General features: G+C 35.5%; 2 protein-coding genes across 2 annotated transcripts in view; one reads left to right on the forward strand and one right to left on the reverse strand.

Moving 5' to 3' along the window:
* Positions 1-17,006, reverse strand: part of LOC115453721 (flotillin-2) — a 357,821-nt gene that overhangs the window by 87,860 nt on the left and 252,955 nt on the right. The window lies entirely within an intron of this gene.
* On the forward strand, positions 19-16,701 carry LOC115450802 (glucose dehydrogenase [FAD, quinone]). Its single transcript, XM_030178909.2, has 4 exons — positions 19-240; positions 9,894-10,059; positions 14,612-14,742; positions 14,936-16,701. The coding sequence occupies exons 2-4, from the start codon at positions 9,900-9,902 to the stop codon at positions 16,514-16,516; spliced, it is 1,872 nt and encodes a 623-aa protein (XP_030034769.2). The 5' UTR covers positions 19-240; positions 9,894-9,899; the 3' UTR covers positions 16,517-16,701.

Here is a 17,006-nt window from a genome sequence, read left to right on the forward strand (position 1 = left end):
TAAACCGTTAGACGCAAACCACATTAACCGACTACGAGACAGTTCTTTACTATACTTCGTCACGTTAGTGTTAAAGAAATAAAAAAGGCGTATATAGTGAGTTCAGAATATTGAGGCATTAAAATCAGTACTTATTGTGTGGAACGTGTTGACAAGCCGCCAGTGTTGATTCGGCTTTGGCGGCTTTTACACGCGGTGTTCAGCCTTGTTTTGAATATAATACCGTGATTATAATTAGGGGTGAGTACACATTGTAATAACAGATGATGGTTTTTTGGGGCTGTAATAATGAATTATCATATAATTTATATACATATACCTCTAAAGGCAGATTTTTCAAACGTCCAAGTTATCCAGCAAATACATTATATCTTGACTAACATAGAAGTGTGGCAAATGTTCTAATTAATTCATACAGTGTCATTTTTAATCTGTTTTATTATATTGTGCGAATTACTTTTATTTGGGAGGTGCCAATATTCCATTTGTAGGTTTCTTCCGGTGTTGACAACGGGGAAACTTAGGCTTCCCATGTGCCAACGGACTTCTGGACCCCTGCACCCCAATGCAGGATCCACAAGGCTATGAACATAGGAAGCTTAAACTCTTTGATGATTGAAATAATAATCCGAGTATCTTCAACATTTTAATTAGTGATTAATCTGTTCAACGTTTTCTTTTGCTCAAATTGTCTAACGTTAAGAAAAGAGTAAATTAATAGTTTAATGATTTCTTATGTTTACGCAAATGTTGGACATTGAAATAAAACTATATACGGATTTTCTCGCGGTTAGCCTCATGGTCACGGGGCGGACTGAAGTCTTCGAAACGTCGGGAGGAAAAAATATATGATACAACCACGGCAAAAGCAGCGATAGCCTAGTTGGTTGTGGAACGGACTGCCAAGACAAATATCCGCAGGTTCAAATACCAAGGGCACACACCTCTGACTATTCTAAAAAAAATATGTGTGTATTCTTTGTGAATTATCGCTTGCTTTAACGGCGAAGAAAAACATCGTGAGGAAAGCCGCATACTTGAGAAGTTCTCTGTAGGAATTTCACGGGTGTGTGAAGTCTACCAATCCGCACTGGGCCAGCGTGGTGGTCTAAGGCCTAATCCCTCTCAATAGTAGAGAAGGCTCGTGCCCAACAGTGGGACTGTACACAATATAGGGCTGTTATTATTATTATTATAAATAACCGCAATAAAATCCGTAAATAGTTTTATTTGAAGGTATATCGTTTATCGATAAAGGTGTTTGTGTTTGGAGATTGATAAGATACCGGATCTCTTGAGAAAATCAATTGCAGTAGCGATATTATTTAGTATATTTATTTGCCTATATTTAGTGACGTTTTGTAATTGACATTAGATTTTTAATTTCTTACGTGCATTAGATTTAGCTCGCGGCCTCATTCGTCTGTTGTTACTCAACATTGAGATATAATGATCATTTCTATTGATAAAATTATCTCAGAATCCAAATAGCAATTTTTTTTTATTGCTTTAAATGACGCGATGAGCTTGTCGTACGCATGATGGTAAGCGATACGACCGCCCATAAACAGTAGAAAGCTCATCCAACAACTTTAATTACAAGGTATTGTTTGGTATTCAACTGCATTCGTCATCCTGACACATGAGATAAGTCTTATTATGTCAAGTAGTTACACTAGCTACAATGTCCTTCAAACCGGAACACAACAGTGACTAAACACTGCTGCTTGGCGGCAGATGTAGACATTGCTGTGGTACCTATCCAGGCGGACAGTCACATATGAGAGACCTATTTATTACCAGTAAATTTCAGATATAAAAGATTTTAAAACACAATATCAGCTCCATAATAACAACATTATTGGTAAAGGTACGGGATAATAATTAAAGACATCGATTACTTATTATGAAATTCCGCATAACAACAAATCTTACAATCATCTTACAATCATCATGCTATAATAAAATGATAAAAACTTTAAACAAAATATATAAACAACATTACATAAACAAAAACAATTATAATTGTATTAATTACGCATATAGCGATAAACTTGAATATATGTACCTACTTTTTTATTAACAATTATGCTATCGAGTTAACTGTCATTGTCATATACGTTAGTCCATTGAAAAGTTACATTTGGGGTTGCGTTTTTTAGAGGACGCAATTTTATTTTTTTGAAGTGTAGGGGGGGTCAGTCTAAAGCTAAAACCAAGTTTGTGGAGTCGCCACCCTTGTACCACGGCCGCCATCTTGAAAATAAGTAAGTTTTTCATTAGCATTTTGACTTTTAAAAGTCTTTTAAAAGTCAAAATGCTAATAAAAAAAAAGTAGTTTTCACTTAAGTTAAAATCGTGTCTAAAATCATTCGAAATCGTCTGCAGAATTAAAAACAGAATAAAATACATTCGCACGTACAGAAATATGTAGCACAACTAAAAGATATAAGTTGAACGACAACTTCAACACAATATTATCAGCTATTCTTACAATAAGAGAGGTTAGAAATAATAATAATAATAGCAGGCAGATGTTCTTTTGTTCCCTAATTGTCCCTTGGGTATTTGGGTATTAATGAGTACAAAAAGAGTATTATGAACCTTATAAACACACGTTCTGATGACGTTGCAATGGACATTGCTTAACATTGAATTTCTTAACATTTTCGCTTATAACTTTTTTTATTTATAGTTCTACGACAAAAGTTACTAAACCAAAGTTGTAGAGAATTTAATTTGCAACAAAAAGTGTTTATACATTTTTTGTCAGATAAATAGTTTAAGAGATACATCGTAAAAACCATTTCAACCCCTATTTTCAAGATGGCGGCCGTGGGACAAGGGTGGCGACCCCACAAACTTGGTTTTAGCTTTACACTGACCCCCCCTACACTTCAAAAAAATAAAATTGCGTCCTCTAAAAAAGGCAAGGTAAGGCCTAAAAATGTAACATTTCAATGGACTACGTATGAAACACGTGATCTGAGAAGTCTCCTATTTATTTATTTATTATTCAGCATATCAACATTGCAAACACAAACATGAATTTTAATAGCATACGTTAAGAATAAGAATCTATCGTTTACAATAATTATAGACATGCATAGCATTTATAGAAGCATTAATATTATTTTAAAAGACTACCTGTAGCTAATAAAAAAAATCTTATAAAGATTTTATCGGGTAAAATTTTCAGGAACTGCGTACTTTTACCCACGAGTGCGCACTAAAGCCATGTAGAGAATAGAGTTTATAAAACCTTCGTTCAAGCCGTTTTAATGTCAATAAACCCTTAAAACTAAATGGACTAAAAATGTGCTTATAAATAACAGTTTTTAGTATCAAAAACTCAACAAGTTATACTCCTTTGGTTTACATAATTAACTAAATGTAAACGAATCGTAAAAAAAGGTATTTATCTGACCATTTTTCTTTAAGAAACACAGCGTAACATTTAAAAACCTTACTAATAAAAAAATCACAAAGGTATGCTTAGTGACTTACTGAAATTTACTCGATTACCTCTAAGTTAAAACCCGCCATCTTGCCTGTTAATAAGGTTTAAACTAGAAAACCGGTGATGTTTTGACAGCTATTCAAGCACCTCTTAACGCTAAAACAAGTTTATAAGTAAAACTGTAAATGTCTTCATAACCTACACACTACTCTGTTATTGTCGTTATTTAGTTTTTACAGATGTAATTATAAATTTTTAAACGTCAACACAATTAGATATTCAAATTAACAATGCAGTTATAAAGCATCGTGATCTATCAAATGCAAAAAAAAAACCTAAAAGATGAGGCACGCTAAACATTTTGACAATAGATAGTAATAGATAACCATACAAAATTTAAGAGTACCACTGTTTCGTACCACACTTTAGAACTGGGTGACATTTAATTTTATCGGTTAACCAGACACCAATTATCAATAACTTTGCATTTTATTTTTTTTTGTTTCATCATATTGTTTTGTTTTGCTTTAGATTATTATTTATTGTTCGCTATTTGCTATGTCCCTATACTAAATTTGATCATTCTATGCTCCAATTCTATCGATTCCATCTGCTTGTTTGGTAACGAGATACGACCACAAACATCGTCAAATGCAACCATGGTCACTTTGCGTAATTGATTTTAAAAATAACATTACACGCATGTACGCATAAAGTAAAAAAAAAGAAAAATATTTTCCTTAACAAGTATAGGTTACATTTCAATTAAAGGTATAAAGTCTCCTGTTAAGCAAAACATTATTAGTTAGAGAAGTAATTTACATGTAAAATCATTTAGCTACATCATATTGTATGACGAGAAATTAAAATTACGATCAATGATCGCTTCGGTAATTCATATCTATGCCGCACCATGAGGCTGTGGAATGGTTTGCCAGCACATGTGTTCCCTCCTTCCTATAACCTGGGGTCCTTCAAACGGAGCGTGAAGAAGCAATTATGCAGGCTGGCATGACCGTGCCGACCGTTCAGAGATGCTTATATTTTTTGCCGATCGGCATTTTCTTTAGGCTTCACTTTGCTTAACATCAGGTGCAGTGAAGCCACTTTTCCGAGCTTTATAAATAAAAAAATAATAATATTCCAACATTCCAGGACATGAAATACTATATGACTAGACTTCAGTAGCAAAGGGTCCGTATAGCCAGAGTCCTGTCGGCTTCCCTTTAGAATAGAATTTCTGTAGAATCTAATTATCATTAGAACGATTTGCAGCCCGCATATATGTTATTAGTACCTATATGCTGTGTCGGGCTACCTTTCAGAAATCTTCACCTTTCACCACTGCTAAACTTTCTAAATAAAAATATGCGATTGCAGCAACAAAATGTATTTTTAAAGTTAATAAATAAAATGCTAGCAAATGTCTGACTCCTTCGTTTAATAATGTTAATGTTGTGAGTACAAGAATGAGTTCCGGGCTAGGTTTATTAGTTCCCTGGTCAAGGTACACAATGTCAATTGGCCTGTAAATGGCGTGCCTGTTCGTAAAGAGCAACATCGGAATATTCGTCATAGCACAAAACTGCGTTCGTCCTTGGGACATTAGATATCCGGTTAAATATCAGACATTACTCGGCCTGGACCTGGAGATCTACTTATTTATACTAACATATAAAGCTGAAGAGATTGTTAGAACTTCGAAGATGCAACTCGAAACTGCTCAATACCAAGTAGGATTTTATTGTTGCAATCAATATTCTATTAATTATAAATGCGAAAGCTTGTGAGGATGAACGTATGTATGGTTGTTCCTGTTTTACGAAAAAACTACTGAACGGATTTGGATGAAGCTTTACAATAATATTGATTATACATCAAAATATCACATAGACTACAATTAATAACGATTTTGTGTAATTTGGTCGTAATATAACGATAAGTACATATCAAGTGAGTCGGAAAAAAAATTATCTCGGAAAGTTTTCCGCTTCGCTTCGCTTTAGCTTCGCCCGCGTGAAGGAGTTCCTTCACGCGGGCGAAGCTGCGAGCAAAAGTTAGTACTATATAATTAAGATATATCTTTAAGATGCTACCATATTACATATTAATTTTCGGGAAAATATTTCTTTAATGCTCAACTCATAAACCTTATTCAAAAATTCACAAAACAACAATATTGCTTTTGTTTATGTCATTGCAAATAAAAAGTTTCATTACTACGGTAATTTTATTACACTTATAATTTCATATCTTGTTTTACTCTTTTCATTTAATTGACCATGATACGTGCATATTATACGTATGGTTTTTGTATTACGTATACATATATTTATTTATTTATTATTCCAGTCACGCTTTAACTCATAAGGCCAGATGTTATTAGGGTTCATTATCGCAAAAGAAACCCACCCTTCTAGGATGCATCGGTTGCGTAGTTGTAATTGCACACGGCACGAGTACTACTTCGCTAAGGTCCTGGATTAAAATCCCGGGTAGGGCCAAAATAATTGTGACTGGATTTTACCATCTTAAAAATTACCCAGTCGCAGATAGGAGTCAGGAAATTAGCGGTGTGATACTACGTGCCTCGGAAAGCACGTAAAGCTGTTGGTCCAGCACCTGATCCCTCTCCGGTCATGTCGGATAGCCGTCTCACCGAACAATGAGAGTGAAGGACCAGAGAGTGCGCCTGTGTATTACGCACACACTTGTGCACTACAATTCTCCTGCGTCTGGCAGATCTCCGTTGAGATTGACCACCGTGGCTGTAAATGGGGCTTGGAGGATTCATTCATTCATTATGGTCTATCTGTCCGACTGACTGTCGAGACTATTTCTCTCAGGAACGCGTAAACCATTACTAGATAGAACTGGATACCAATCCAGTTGAAATTTATATCCAATACTCTGTTCTACGGCCCTTTTCAGCTATGAAGGAATTAAAATTTTAAGTACGGGATCGAAAGAAATGACCGTTCATGTCGCATATTTAAGTCACTATTAGATAAAATTATACACATGTTTACTTTTTCTAACTTAGGCTTACATTATAGCTATAAGTTATAATATTCAAATTATTGAAATCGTAGTGTTAGGCCTGCTGGAAAACCTAATAAATAAATTAAATTGTGTGATTTCACAATGAATTTAAAACTATAGAGTGCTTTCCGTTGACCTAGAATCACGAAATTTGGCAAGAAACGACGACTTACGGCACATGTAAAGAAAAAAATTAATAACAGGAAATGCACTTTAATGACAAAAAATAGCGAATTTACTATTACAAATTTATTATTTGCGGTTGGTGCAATAACCGTGTCTAGGAATCTGTCGGCAAAGTTAAGTTTGTCAAGTTTGAACTTATAATCAGTTAACTTACCTAAAGTTTGTATGGAAATCTCAATGCGCAGTTCTCCAGTTTTACATAAACATTTATATAAGTAAAAGAATATTCCAATTAATTGGTGGTACATGATACGATCATCCAAAAACATTAGCATCTTCCAACCAGAACTTAAATAACGAAATGTTGTACTTATTATACAAGAAAAATATATGACTCAAAGCAGTATTTCTCAAGTATTATCACGTACTTCATCGCCTTAACTTTCACAAATTACATATTTAAATGTAATAGATACATTTATTTACTAACTTTATTAACTTCATGTATTGAGCGATTATAAATTAAAGGGCTCTCTTCTATTTTATTACAACATATTATTATATTGTAGGTCTCTCATATGTGAGAGTCCACCTGGGTAGGTACCACCGCACTATCAATTTCTGCCGCCAAACAGCAGTATGTAGTCACTGTTGTGTTTCGGTTTGAAGGACATTGTAACCAGTGTAACTACTGGACATAATGAGACTTATCAACATTTCATGCTTCAGGGTGGCGAGCGCAGTGGAATACCAAACAATACTTTGTAATTTAAGGTGTTGGATGGTGTTTCCACTGTTTATGGGCGGTTATATTGCTTACCATCAGGCGAACGGCAATCTCGTCTCGTCATTCAAAGCAATTAAAAAAAAAATACTATTATCTATTTTGTGCGTCGCCAAAATAAGCTACTAGATATGATGACAAGTAAAGTATAGCTGAAGAACAATCCGGGGGAAAACTTATATAAATTGCTTTATAATTATGATATTTAAAAATTGTTCCGTCATAATAAAACAGAGAAATTAGGTTATAATTTTTAAATAAGTAATATAATGTATATTAAGGATTTGACAATGTTTTTAATTAAATAACAATCATCAAATTAAATGTGATCAAATTAAATCATCAAATATATTAAATTATTTTTCAGTCATCGAATTACAGCGTATAGAAGGAGAAATTACAACGCGGATAAATTGAAAATATCAGCTGTATGAATAGAATTGCTCAATTGTTTTACTTTTCAATATTGTCGGGTTATTATTTATTATACTGGCATGCTCTTGGACTGTTTGGGTTAGTCGGAAGATGCTATTGTCTGAGGATAAAACCTTTTCAATTATTTTAATCACAAATATATTAATAGAGTAATTAATATATTATTATTAATATAAAAAGCGGCGATAGCCTAGTTGGGTGTGGAACGGTCTGCCGAGACGAATGTCCGCAGGTTCAAATCCCAAGGGCACCCACCTCTGACTTTTCTAAAAAATCATGTGTGTATTCTTTGTGAATTTATCGTTCGCTTTAACGGTGAAGGAAAACATCGTGAGGAAACCTGCACATCTGAGAAGTTCTCTATAGGAATTTCGAAGGTGTGTGAAGTCTACCAATCCGCACTAGGCCAGCGTGGTGGACTAAGGCCTAATCATAAAATTATTTAACAGTACTCGCACACAGCGCCGGATTTAAGGTGGGTCCAGGCCGCGGAGAGAGCGCCAAAGGCTATAGAGGGCGCCACATGCATGCACTAGGTAGCTAAAAAAAGCCCGGCGTAAAAAGAGGCGCAAATAAATTTTCTTCTGAAACACTCGGATAGCTAAAATCGGCCCCACTAGTAGCATACTACATGACGACAAAAAGACGTGATTTTAGCAACTAAAAAACAGGCTGGCATTGGCCCAAGGCAATTCTTATACGCTCGTTCTTCACACCGAATGGACGCCCATGCACAGGGGGACATTTGCCGCGGCTCTAGGCACACAGTTCTTGTGTATACTAGTATTACATCTTGGTTGTAAAACACATTGAGGCAAATGAGGACGAACATTTCCCTTCCTTCTCCCCGCCGTCCATCATAAAAGACCCTCTTTTCTCCTATTCCTCCCCCACATGCCTTTCGGCCCAACTCTCCTTCGGGCCCCTGCAGTCGCTAAGCCGAGGGATTACCTTCCCTCCCGCAGGTTTCCCTCGCTGTTGAGTGCAGGAATGCCTATTAAAAAAATAACAGGCTGGCATAAATTTATCGACTGGCGAGGGAAAATCTCTCAACACTCCACTTATCGTCAGTGCAGAGGGTTCATTTTGCCGTGCTAAATAAATATGCAACTTTCAAGTACTCAAACGGACGTTGCTCCAAGGAAACGTTTTGTTCATGCCAATTTATTTACATTAAAAGTTACTGTCCGTTGCTATGTATGCCTAATGTAACATGCAGCGTGCAGACGGCCATATATACCACTATACCTTAACTTCATCTACTTAAGCGTCGAATTACTTCTTCAGCTTGCCTGATATATACAGAAAAAATGATATAATAACAACCCGACACAACACCGAGATAAGAAAATATGTTAAATGTACAAAGTTTTCGATACGATTCCTGTCGGACTTGTCGATTTAAACCAGCCTAAGAAACATAATTTTGTCATATAACTCTCTTTCTCTTTCATATCGAAGACTGCCTTGAAGTTGTAATTGTTAACGGTACAACTACAGCGCTGATGTCCTGGGTTCGAATTCCGGGTCAGGCAAAAATAACAGTTACAAGGTTTTTCCGTCTTAAAAAATGACTCAGTCTCTCAGAATGCACCTGTGTATGGCGCACATACTTGTGTACTATAATATGTCTTGCGTACTTGGCTGATTTTTTGGCTGAGTTGAGGTTAGCCGCCGTGGCCAAAATTCGATTTGGAAGGAATCGTATCGAAGGTAGCAGAAACTCGGTCCTAATATTCGCATTGGACGATGCTATACTCCCGTGAGTGTCGGCATTGGTTAAAACTGACGAAACCCCCATAACAGTTCCACTCACCCCTGAGGTAGAAATAGTGACTTTTCTAAATAAAAAAGCGTATGCTATGCATGCAACCACAACTCTTGCAAAAGTCGACTCTTAGGCTGAGCCTCACACCGTCCGCCCCCTATCACGGGCTAAAAAAACATGACGAAAAGTCATGGAATTAGTTTCGTCTATTTTACCTTTTCGAGGATAAACAGCGTAACTATATCAACTGTTTTTAAATAACCATCAATGTTTTTCAGTTCAAGATGTGGGCGTGCGACCCAGCGTTGACGTCGACCATTGTGAACAGCTACCAGGTCGCGGGGCCGGTCGTCATGCAAGCACTGACCAGCTTCTTCGCAGCACAATGCGCCATATCTGGCGATCATCTGTGGCCGCCTGACGCGACACAAGCTGTACTTGACGGCAAGTAATTTTTGGACTTCGCAATGTTACTATATTTTTTCCCAATTAGGTCACAAGTTTGTTACAGATATTGCTTGGAATATAGTAGAGTGGCCATAGAAATGTTATCTGTGATATCAATTGTAGTGGCAATATTTAAATTAAATGTGTCAAGCGTCAATTTTACTCGAGATAGATAGTGCAAGTATTTAGGCATTATCGGCCGCATTATTAACTTATCTCACCTTTGAACACGAACTCCAGTAGACATTTAATGTATTGTATTATTTAATAAACAATTAAGTCGTAATTTAAGAGCTTCTTAGCTGAATTGGCGATGTTTAATAAATAATACTCAGCTGTCCAAAACCATCACATAATGAGACTTGTGATCATATCAAGTAATTTGAGCTGATGTTAATATGAGTATATTATATGGCGCGTATCTTGAGATGATAACCTTAATTTGACAGTATCTCAGCTAATATTGTACTTTAGAGCGAAACTATGTTGCCTCTGTTAATATGGCGCAATAACACTGAATATCTATAATTTTAGAATGACAAGCAAATTTAATTGTTATTGTTTATTTACTGATAACTGAAGAGTGATTTGCCTAGTTCATAATTTATTACATAACAAAAAGAGCTACACAAATTATAATAACATTGATTATACTATCTATAAATATTATAAAACAAAGTCCGCAAAAGCTGTCTGTATGTTATCAAATTTCTCAAAATTTACTGAACGGATTTTTGTACGGTTTTTAGTAAATCGTACATGTTTTGAGGAAGGTTTAGGCTAATAGTATATAATAGTGTTATGTAAGCTGACTATAACGTTAAACGTACACGTTATATTTTAGTATAACAGTACACGTTATACTTAAATAAAACGTGTACTGTTGAAGAGGTCGCGTGGTCGTAAAACAACCCATCGGGGGGGATTTACGCGGGAAAAACTTTGTGACACACTAATTTCCATGCGAGCGAAGTAGCGGGCACAGCTAGTAGTTCTTAAAAATTAATAGCTTATCGTTTGGCCAATATTTTTTTTTATTTCACATAACAAAAACTCGGATAATATAATACGCCAAATGATCACTTATGGCGCTTCGTTATTTTTTATTGTTTAATTTTACAAACACCGAGCAATAATTAGATCGTAATTATCATTACAGTAAATAACAAGAGGAAAATCTAAAGAATTTACGGTTGCTGAATTTAAATAATCGAATTTTGGCGATGCAAACGAAGCGCATCGACGAAGTGTCAATATAGTTCCGATAAGTTAGATAAGGCAATATAATAAACATTAAACAATTAAGATAAGCAAATATAAATACATAACACATCGATATAATATATCGGGTTCAGACTATACACGATGCTGATGTAAGAGAGAATTCAATATATTTAACCTATTTATAAAGACAAGGAGGTTCTCAATTCGAGGTATAATTTTTTTTATATGTTTTTAGGATCAACTCGATGACCATACTAGTCTTATCACCTAATAAACATATCAGCCCTGTATTTTAGTATACTGTCCCTCTGGTGGGCACGGTTCTCCTTTACAACTAAGAGGGTTTTGGGTTTTAGTCTACGTAAAAATAGACGTACGTATATAAATAACGACCAAGCTCCTTAAATAAAGATTAAAAAAAAAACGCTGGCCTAACGCCGATTGGTAGACTATACATACCCTCTAAATTCTTATACAGAATTTCTCAGGTGTGCAGGTTTCCTTATGATTTCCTTTCCTTATCTTCTTTACCGTAAAGCAAGCGATAATTCACAAAGAATACACTCGTTAGAAAAGTTAGAAGTGCGCCCTTGGGTTTTGAACTTGCGGAAATTCATCTTGGCAGTCCATTGCACACCCAACTAGGCTATCGAATCACCTTACAGCTCTTCAAATACATCATACTGGCTTATTTCTGCTAGTAGCGTACAAGACTCCGAATACCTCCAGTAGGTACCACATAATCCTTACGATTATCGACACACAGTTTGTTAATATTTCATTTTGACTACACTGCACTCATCAGATCTAGTGTTTCTTTGCCATCTATATATATAAAAGAAAGTTGTGTTAGTTACACTATTTATGACTCAAGAACGGCTGAACCGTTTTGGCTAAAAATTAGAGAGGTAGCTTAGAACCAGGAGACGGACATAGGATACTTATTATACGTTCCCACGGGAACGAGACGTGACATACAATGTGGTATAACAAAACGAAATTTGGTATGGAGATAGTTTAAGACCCTGGGAAGGTTGTAAGCTACTATCCCGGGAAAATATATAGCCGGTCTTTTATCCCGGAAAACACATTCACGCGGTAGAATCCGCGAGCAAGCTAGTAAGAATATAAAAAGAAATCCTGCGTTTGTCAGGTCGCAACACGATTTTAACATGCAATTATATTTATTTACGGAATACGAAAAGGTCATCCCATCAATATTATAGTACTAACCGTGAACTCTCTAAGCGCATCTATAATGGCGTGTACAATAAAATTAATGTTATGAGTTATGAGTTAAAGGACTTACCATTTTGTATCGGTTATAAACAATGTATAGATTGTAGCTGAGAAGGTTTTATCACTTATAGTGATTTATTCGACTCTAAAAATACTCTTTATTATACTGGACTCGGTGATCGCAAACTCCCTCTGCGTAATTTATTTAGTTATTTATTTATTTGGTCCTTCACAGCTTACAATTTAAACATAATAAAATATAAAAATGATACAGTACGCGAATTACGATGTACACATTATTATATAAATTAATGGCGGAGAATTTGTATTTAACTTTTTATACGAGCCGGGAAAAGGGACTCCAATGCACCTGATGGTATGGTATGGATGGTCCAGATAGAGTATTGTTTAAAGAGGGTCATATCCCTCTTCAGCGACTATTATGCTGGTCTATCCTAAAATGAATATACACAATTACTTTGTAATTCAATATTCTTGCTAAAGATGCTACTGATTATAATATCCGATCATGGAGCTTACCATTAGAACCGCGTATTACTCGTCTCCTTATAATAAACAAGAACAACATCGGAACAATTACTAGCAGCATTACAACAGAACATGACTATGAGTTCGACATTTTTATACCTTTGGAAATTGTTGAAGGGATCCCCAACACGTACCTGGAAATAAAAAGTTATTGTTATAAAACACTATGTTAAGTTATGATAGAGTTAATAATTCGCTTGTTTCATAATGACAGTGAAAACGGTCTTAAACAACACAAATAATCCATAGCTTTGAATAACAGATTAATGAGCGCTCGTCACTCTCAGTTAGATATGGAATCAATCCATTCACTCTTTCCTAAGCTAATTTCGACCACGCCGCGGAGGCCAAGTACGCAGGAGATATTATAGTGCACAAGCGTGCGCAATACACATGTACTCTCTGTTCCTTCATTGTCATAATCCGGTGAGACAACAATCCGACATACTGCATATTACACCGGCATAAATGCTACACTATATTCAAACTGGAACACAATAGTGCTTGCAATATAAAATCGAAATAATCTCGACGAATCGGAGCTGTACTAGTCATCTTTCTGTCTACTAATTTGGGGATAAAAGTATGTAGTCCATTGAAATGTTACATTTTTTAGGCCTTACCTTGCGTTTTTTAGAGGACGCAATTTTATTTTTTTGAAGTGTAGGGGGGGTCAGTCTAAAGCTAAAACCAAGTTTGTGGGGTCGCCACCCTTGTCCCACGGCCGCCATCTTGAAAATAGGGGTTGAAATGGTTTTTACGATGTATCTCTTAAACTATTTATCTGACAAAAAAAATGTATAAGCATTTTTTTCTGCAAATTAAATTCTCTACAACTTTGGTCCAGTAACTTTTGTCGTAGAACTATAAATAAAAAAGTTAAAAGCGAAAATGTTAAGAAATTGAATGTTAAGCAATGTCCATTGCAACGTCATCAGAACGTGTGTTTATAAGGTTCATAATACTTTTTTTTGTACTCTCATTAATACCCAAATACCCAAGGGACCATTAGGGAATAAAAGATCATCTGCCTGCTATTATTATTATTATTTCTAACCTCTCTTATTGTAAGAATAGCTGATAATATTGTGTTGAAGTTTAAATAGGGCAGAATTTAAAAACTGTAAATTAAATTATTCGAACTTGTTATGCATTATGAATCTTAAAGAGTAGTCGGTGTCGTTAACTTAATTTTAATAATCTCGCGGATAACGGACAGATAATACATTCCAATCGAAGCTGAACTCAAAAATTCAATAACACTATAAAATAAATGTAAACTTATTAGTGAGAAAACCTGCACACCTGAGAAGTTCTGTATAGGAATTTCGAAGGTGTGTGAAATTAGGTGTGAAGGTGTGTTAAATCTACCAATCCGCACTAGGCCAGCGTGGTGGACTAAGGCCTAATCCCTCTCAGTAGTAGAGGAGGCCCGTGCCCAATAGTGAGGCAGTATATAGTACAGGGCTGATATTATTATTATTATTTATGTGCGGCCCCAGTACCAATTTATTAATAAAAAAGTATATAATTTCAGATCCAAACTACGACTTCATTGTGGTCGGGGCAGGCTCTGCTGGTTCAGTGATAGCAAATCGTCTCACCGAAGTGAACGATTGGAGAGTCTTACTTGTGGAAGCTGGTGGGAATCCCACTTTGGGCACAGAGGTAGGTAATCGTCATTTCATAATATTAATGAAATTTGCAGAATATACTTATATTTTTATTTAATGAAAACATTTAATAATATTGCTGAAATAAATTGAGATGTAGATACCACAATATATATATTTTTAATAGATTTAAAAACCATTATCACATGTTATTTTAAATTAACTAAGAAATACTGTAACATTTTCAGATTCCGCAGCTATTCTACAATAATTTAGACTCTCCGAACGACTGGGGATACAAAACCCAACCACAAGATGGCGCCTGCAGAAATTACAAGAGCAAAGGTTGCGCCTGGCCGCGGGGCAAAATTCTCGGAGGATCCAGTAGCATTAACGGCATGTTTTATGTCCGTGGAAATAAATTAGACTACGACGAATGGGCAGCTGAAGGTAACACTGGCTGGAGTTACGATGATGTATTACCTTATTTCATAAAAAGCGAGAATTTCATGGGAGACATCACCGAGGAAAATGCAAAATATCATGGCACCGATGGTTATTACTATGTTAACAAAGACACAGAAAATAATATGTTTGAAGACATTATTATTAAAGCAAGTGTCGAATTAGGTCTTAAGAATTTGAGCGAAATTGTTGGCGCTGAACAAATGGGAATCACACGAACACTTACAAATATCAAAGATGGTAAGAGAATGAGTACAGCACGAGCGTTTTTAAGCCCAATAAAGGATAGAAAGAATTTACACGTTATCAAAAATGCAGTAGCTACAAAAATTTTATTCAAGCCGGGAACAAATATTGTAAGCGGTGTATTATTAAATCAAAAAGGGAAAGACATCGTAGTTAACGTCAGAAAAGAACTAATTATATCCAGTGGCGCGATAAATACGCCACAGTTATTATTATTATCCGGCATAGGCCCACGTAAACATTTGGAAGATATGAATATTGAAGTGAAAGCTGACTTACCAGTTGGTGAAAATTTACAAGATCATCTATTCGTACCAGTATTTTATACCAAGCCTGGCGACGAAAATTTAAATTCTATGCCCAATATTTTAGCTGCGTTAGCCGAATATATTTTATACCAAACAGGGCCATTGGCTGATACTAGTCCACACAAAGTGATCTCATTCTTCAATACTACAGATCCGCAAGCAAGCAGCCCGGACATACAAGGTCACTATGTCGTGTTCCCGCCTAACATTCACAATTTACTCGACTCATTCTGGGTGCACGGGTTAAGCGACGAAGTTGTTAAAAAATTCCACCAAATGAACGAGAACACGTTTACGATGATAGTTTACAACGTTCTGCTTAAGCCAAAATCTATTGGACGAATCCTACTGAAAAGCAAGAACCCATTCGACCATCCTCTAATATACGCTAACTATTTTGAACACCCCGAAGATTTAAAAACAGTTTTGCGATCCATGAAGCAGAATACTTTAAAATTAGGAGACACAAAAACCTTCAAAGATGCTGGTTTCAAACCGGAGTGGATAGAAATAGATGCGTGTAAAGATTTCAATAAGAAAACTGATGAATTTTTGGAATGTATTGCAAGGGAACTAACATTTTCATTATACCATCCCACGGGTACTGTAAAAATGGGACCCGACAGTGACAAAAGATCGGTTGTAAATGTAGAACTGAAAGTCAGAGAAGTTGAGAAACTCAGAGTAATAGACGCTAGTGTAATGCCGTCAATCGTTAGAGGTAACACTAACGCGCCCACGATAATGATTGCTGAGAAGGGTTCTGATATGATAAAAAAATATTGGCTTAACCAACATACTGAGTTATAAAAACCTTAAAGCATATTAACATGGTGTAAACATTTTGTACATTATAGGCAACAAGTGACTATTTAATAAATAAGTGTCGGTGAAAATACATTGACATTATGATTAAAATGGAAGTATCAATGCGATAATGCTATATTTTGGTGATAATATGTTGTGCTGATTTAATATACTTATATAAACAAGTTTTTCATTTGTTTACATACAAAGTCCCTAATTGTATTGACGAACAACGATTAAATTTTATAACGAAAATGGTTTTTATAACAATTACTTTTAGATAACATTATGTGTTATATGTTATCAAATAATAAACGGACACGATATCCCAAGCAAGGCAATGTAGTACGTGCGCCATTTGGTGGGATAAAAAAATCTTATTCATTTGCATGATTTGGCGGACATAAATTTCATCATAATTTTAAATAAGTAATTTTCGTCTCTAGATACACTTCCAATACAAAACTTTCATAAAATTTTCATGAGTGTTTGT

This window comes from Manduca sexta, chromosome 9 (genome assembly GCF_014839805.1).
Source record: "Manduca sexta isolate Smith_Timp_Sample1 chromosome 9, JHU_Msex_v1.0, whole genome shotgun sequence".
In the NCBI taxonomy this organism is placed as follows: Eukaryota; Metazoa; Arthropoda; class Insecta; order Lepidoptera; family Sphingidae; genus Manduca; species Manduca sexta.

What these genes read in the sequence shown, in the direction of transcription:
- LOC115450802 (XM_030178909.2), top strand. Translation starts at nt 9,900, where the DNA reads ATGTGGGCGTGCGACCCAGCGTTGACGTCGACCATTGTGAACAGCTAC. An exon ending in GACACAAGCTGTACTTGACG is followed by an intron (nt 10,060 to 14,611) that starts GCAAGTAATTTT and finishes ATATAATTTCAG; the next exon opens with ATCCAAACTACGACTTCATT. An exon ending in ATCCCACTTTGGGCACAGAG is followed by an intron (nt 14,743 to 14,935) that starts GTAGGTAATCGT and finishes TAACATTTTCAG; the next exon opens with ATTCCGCAGCTATTCTACAA.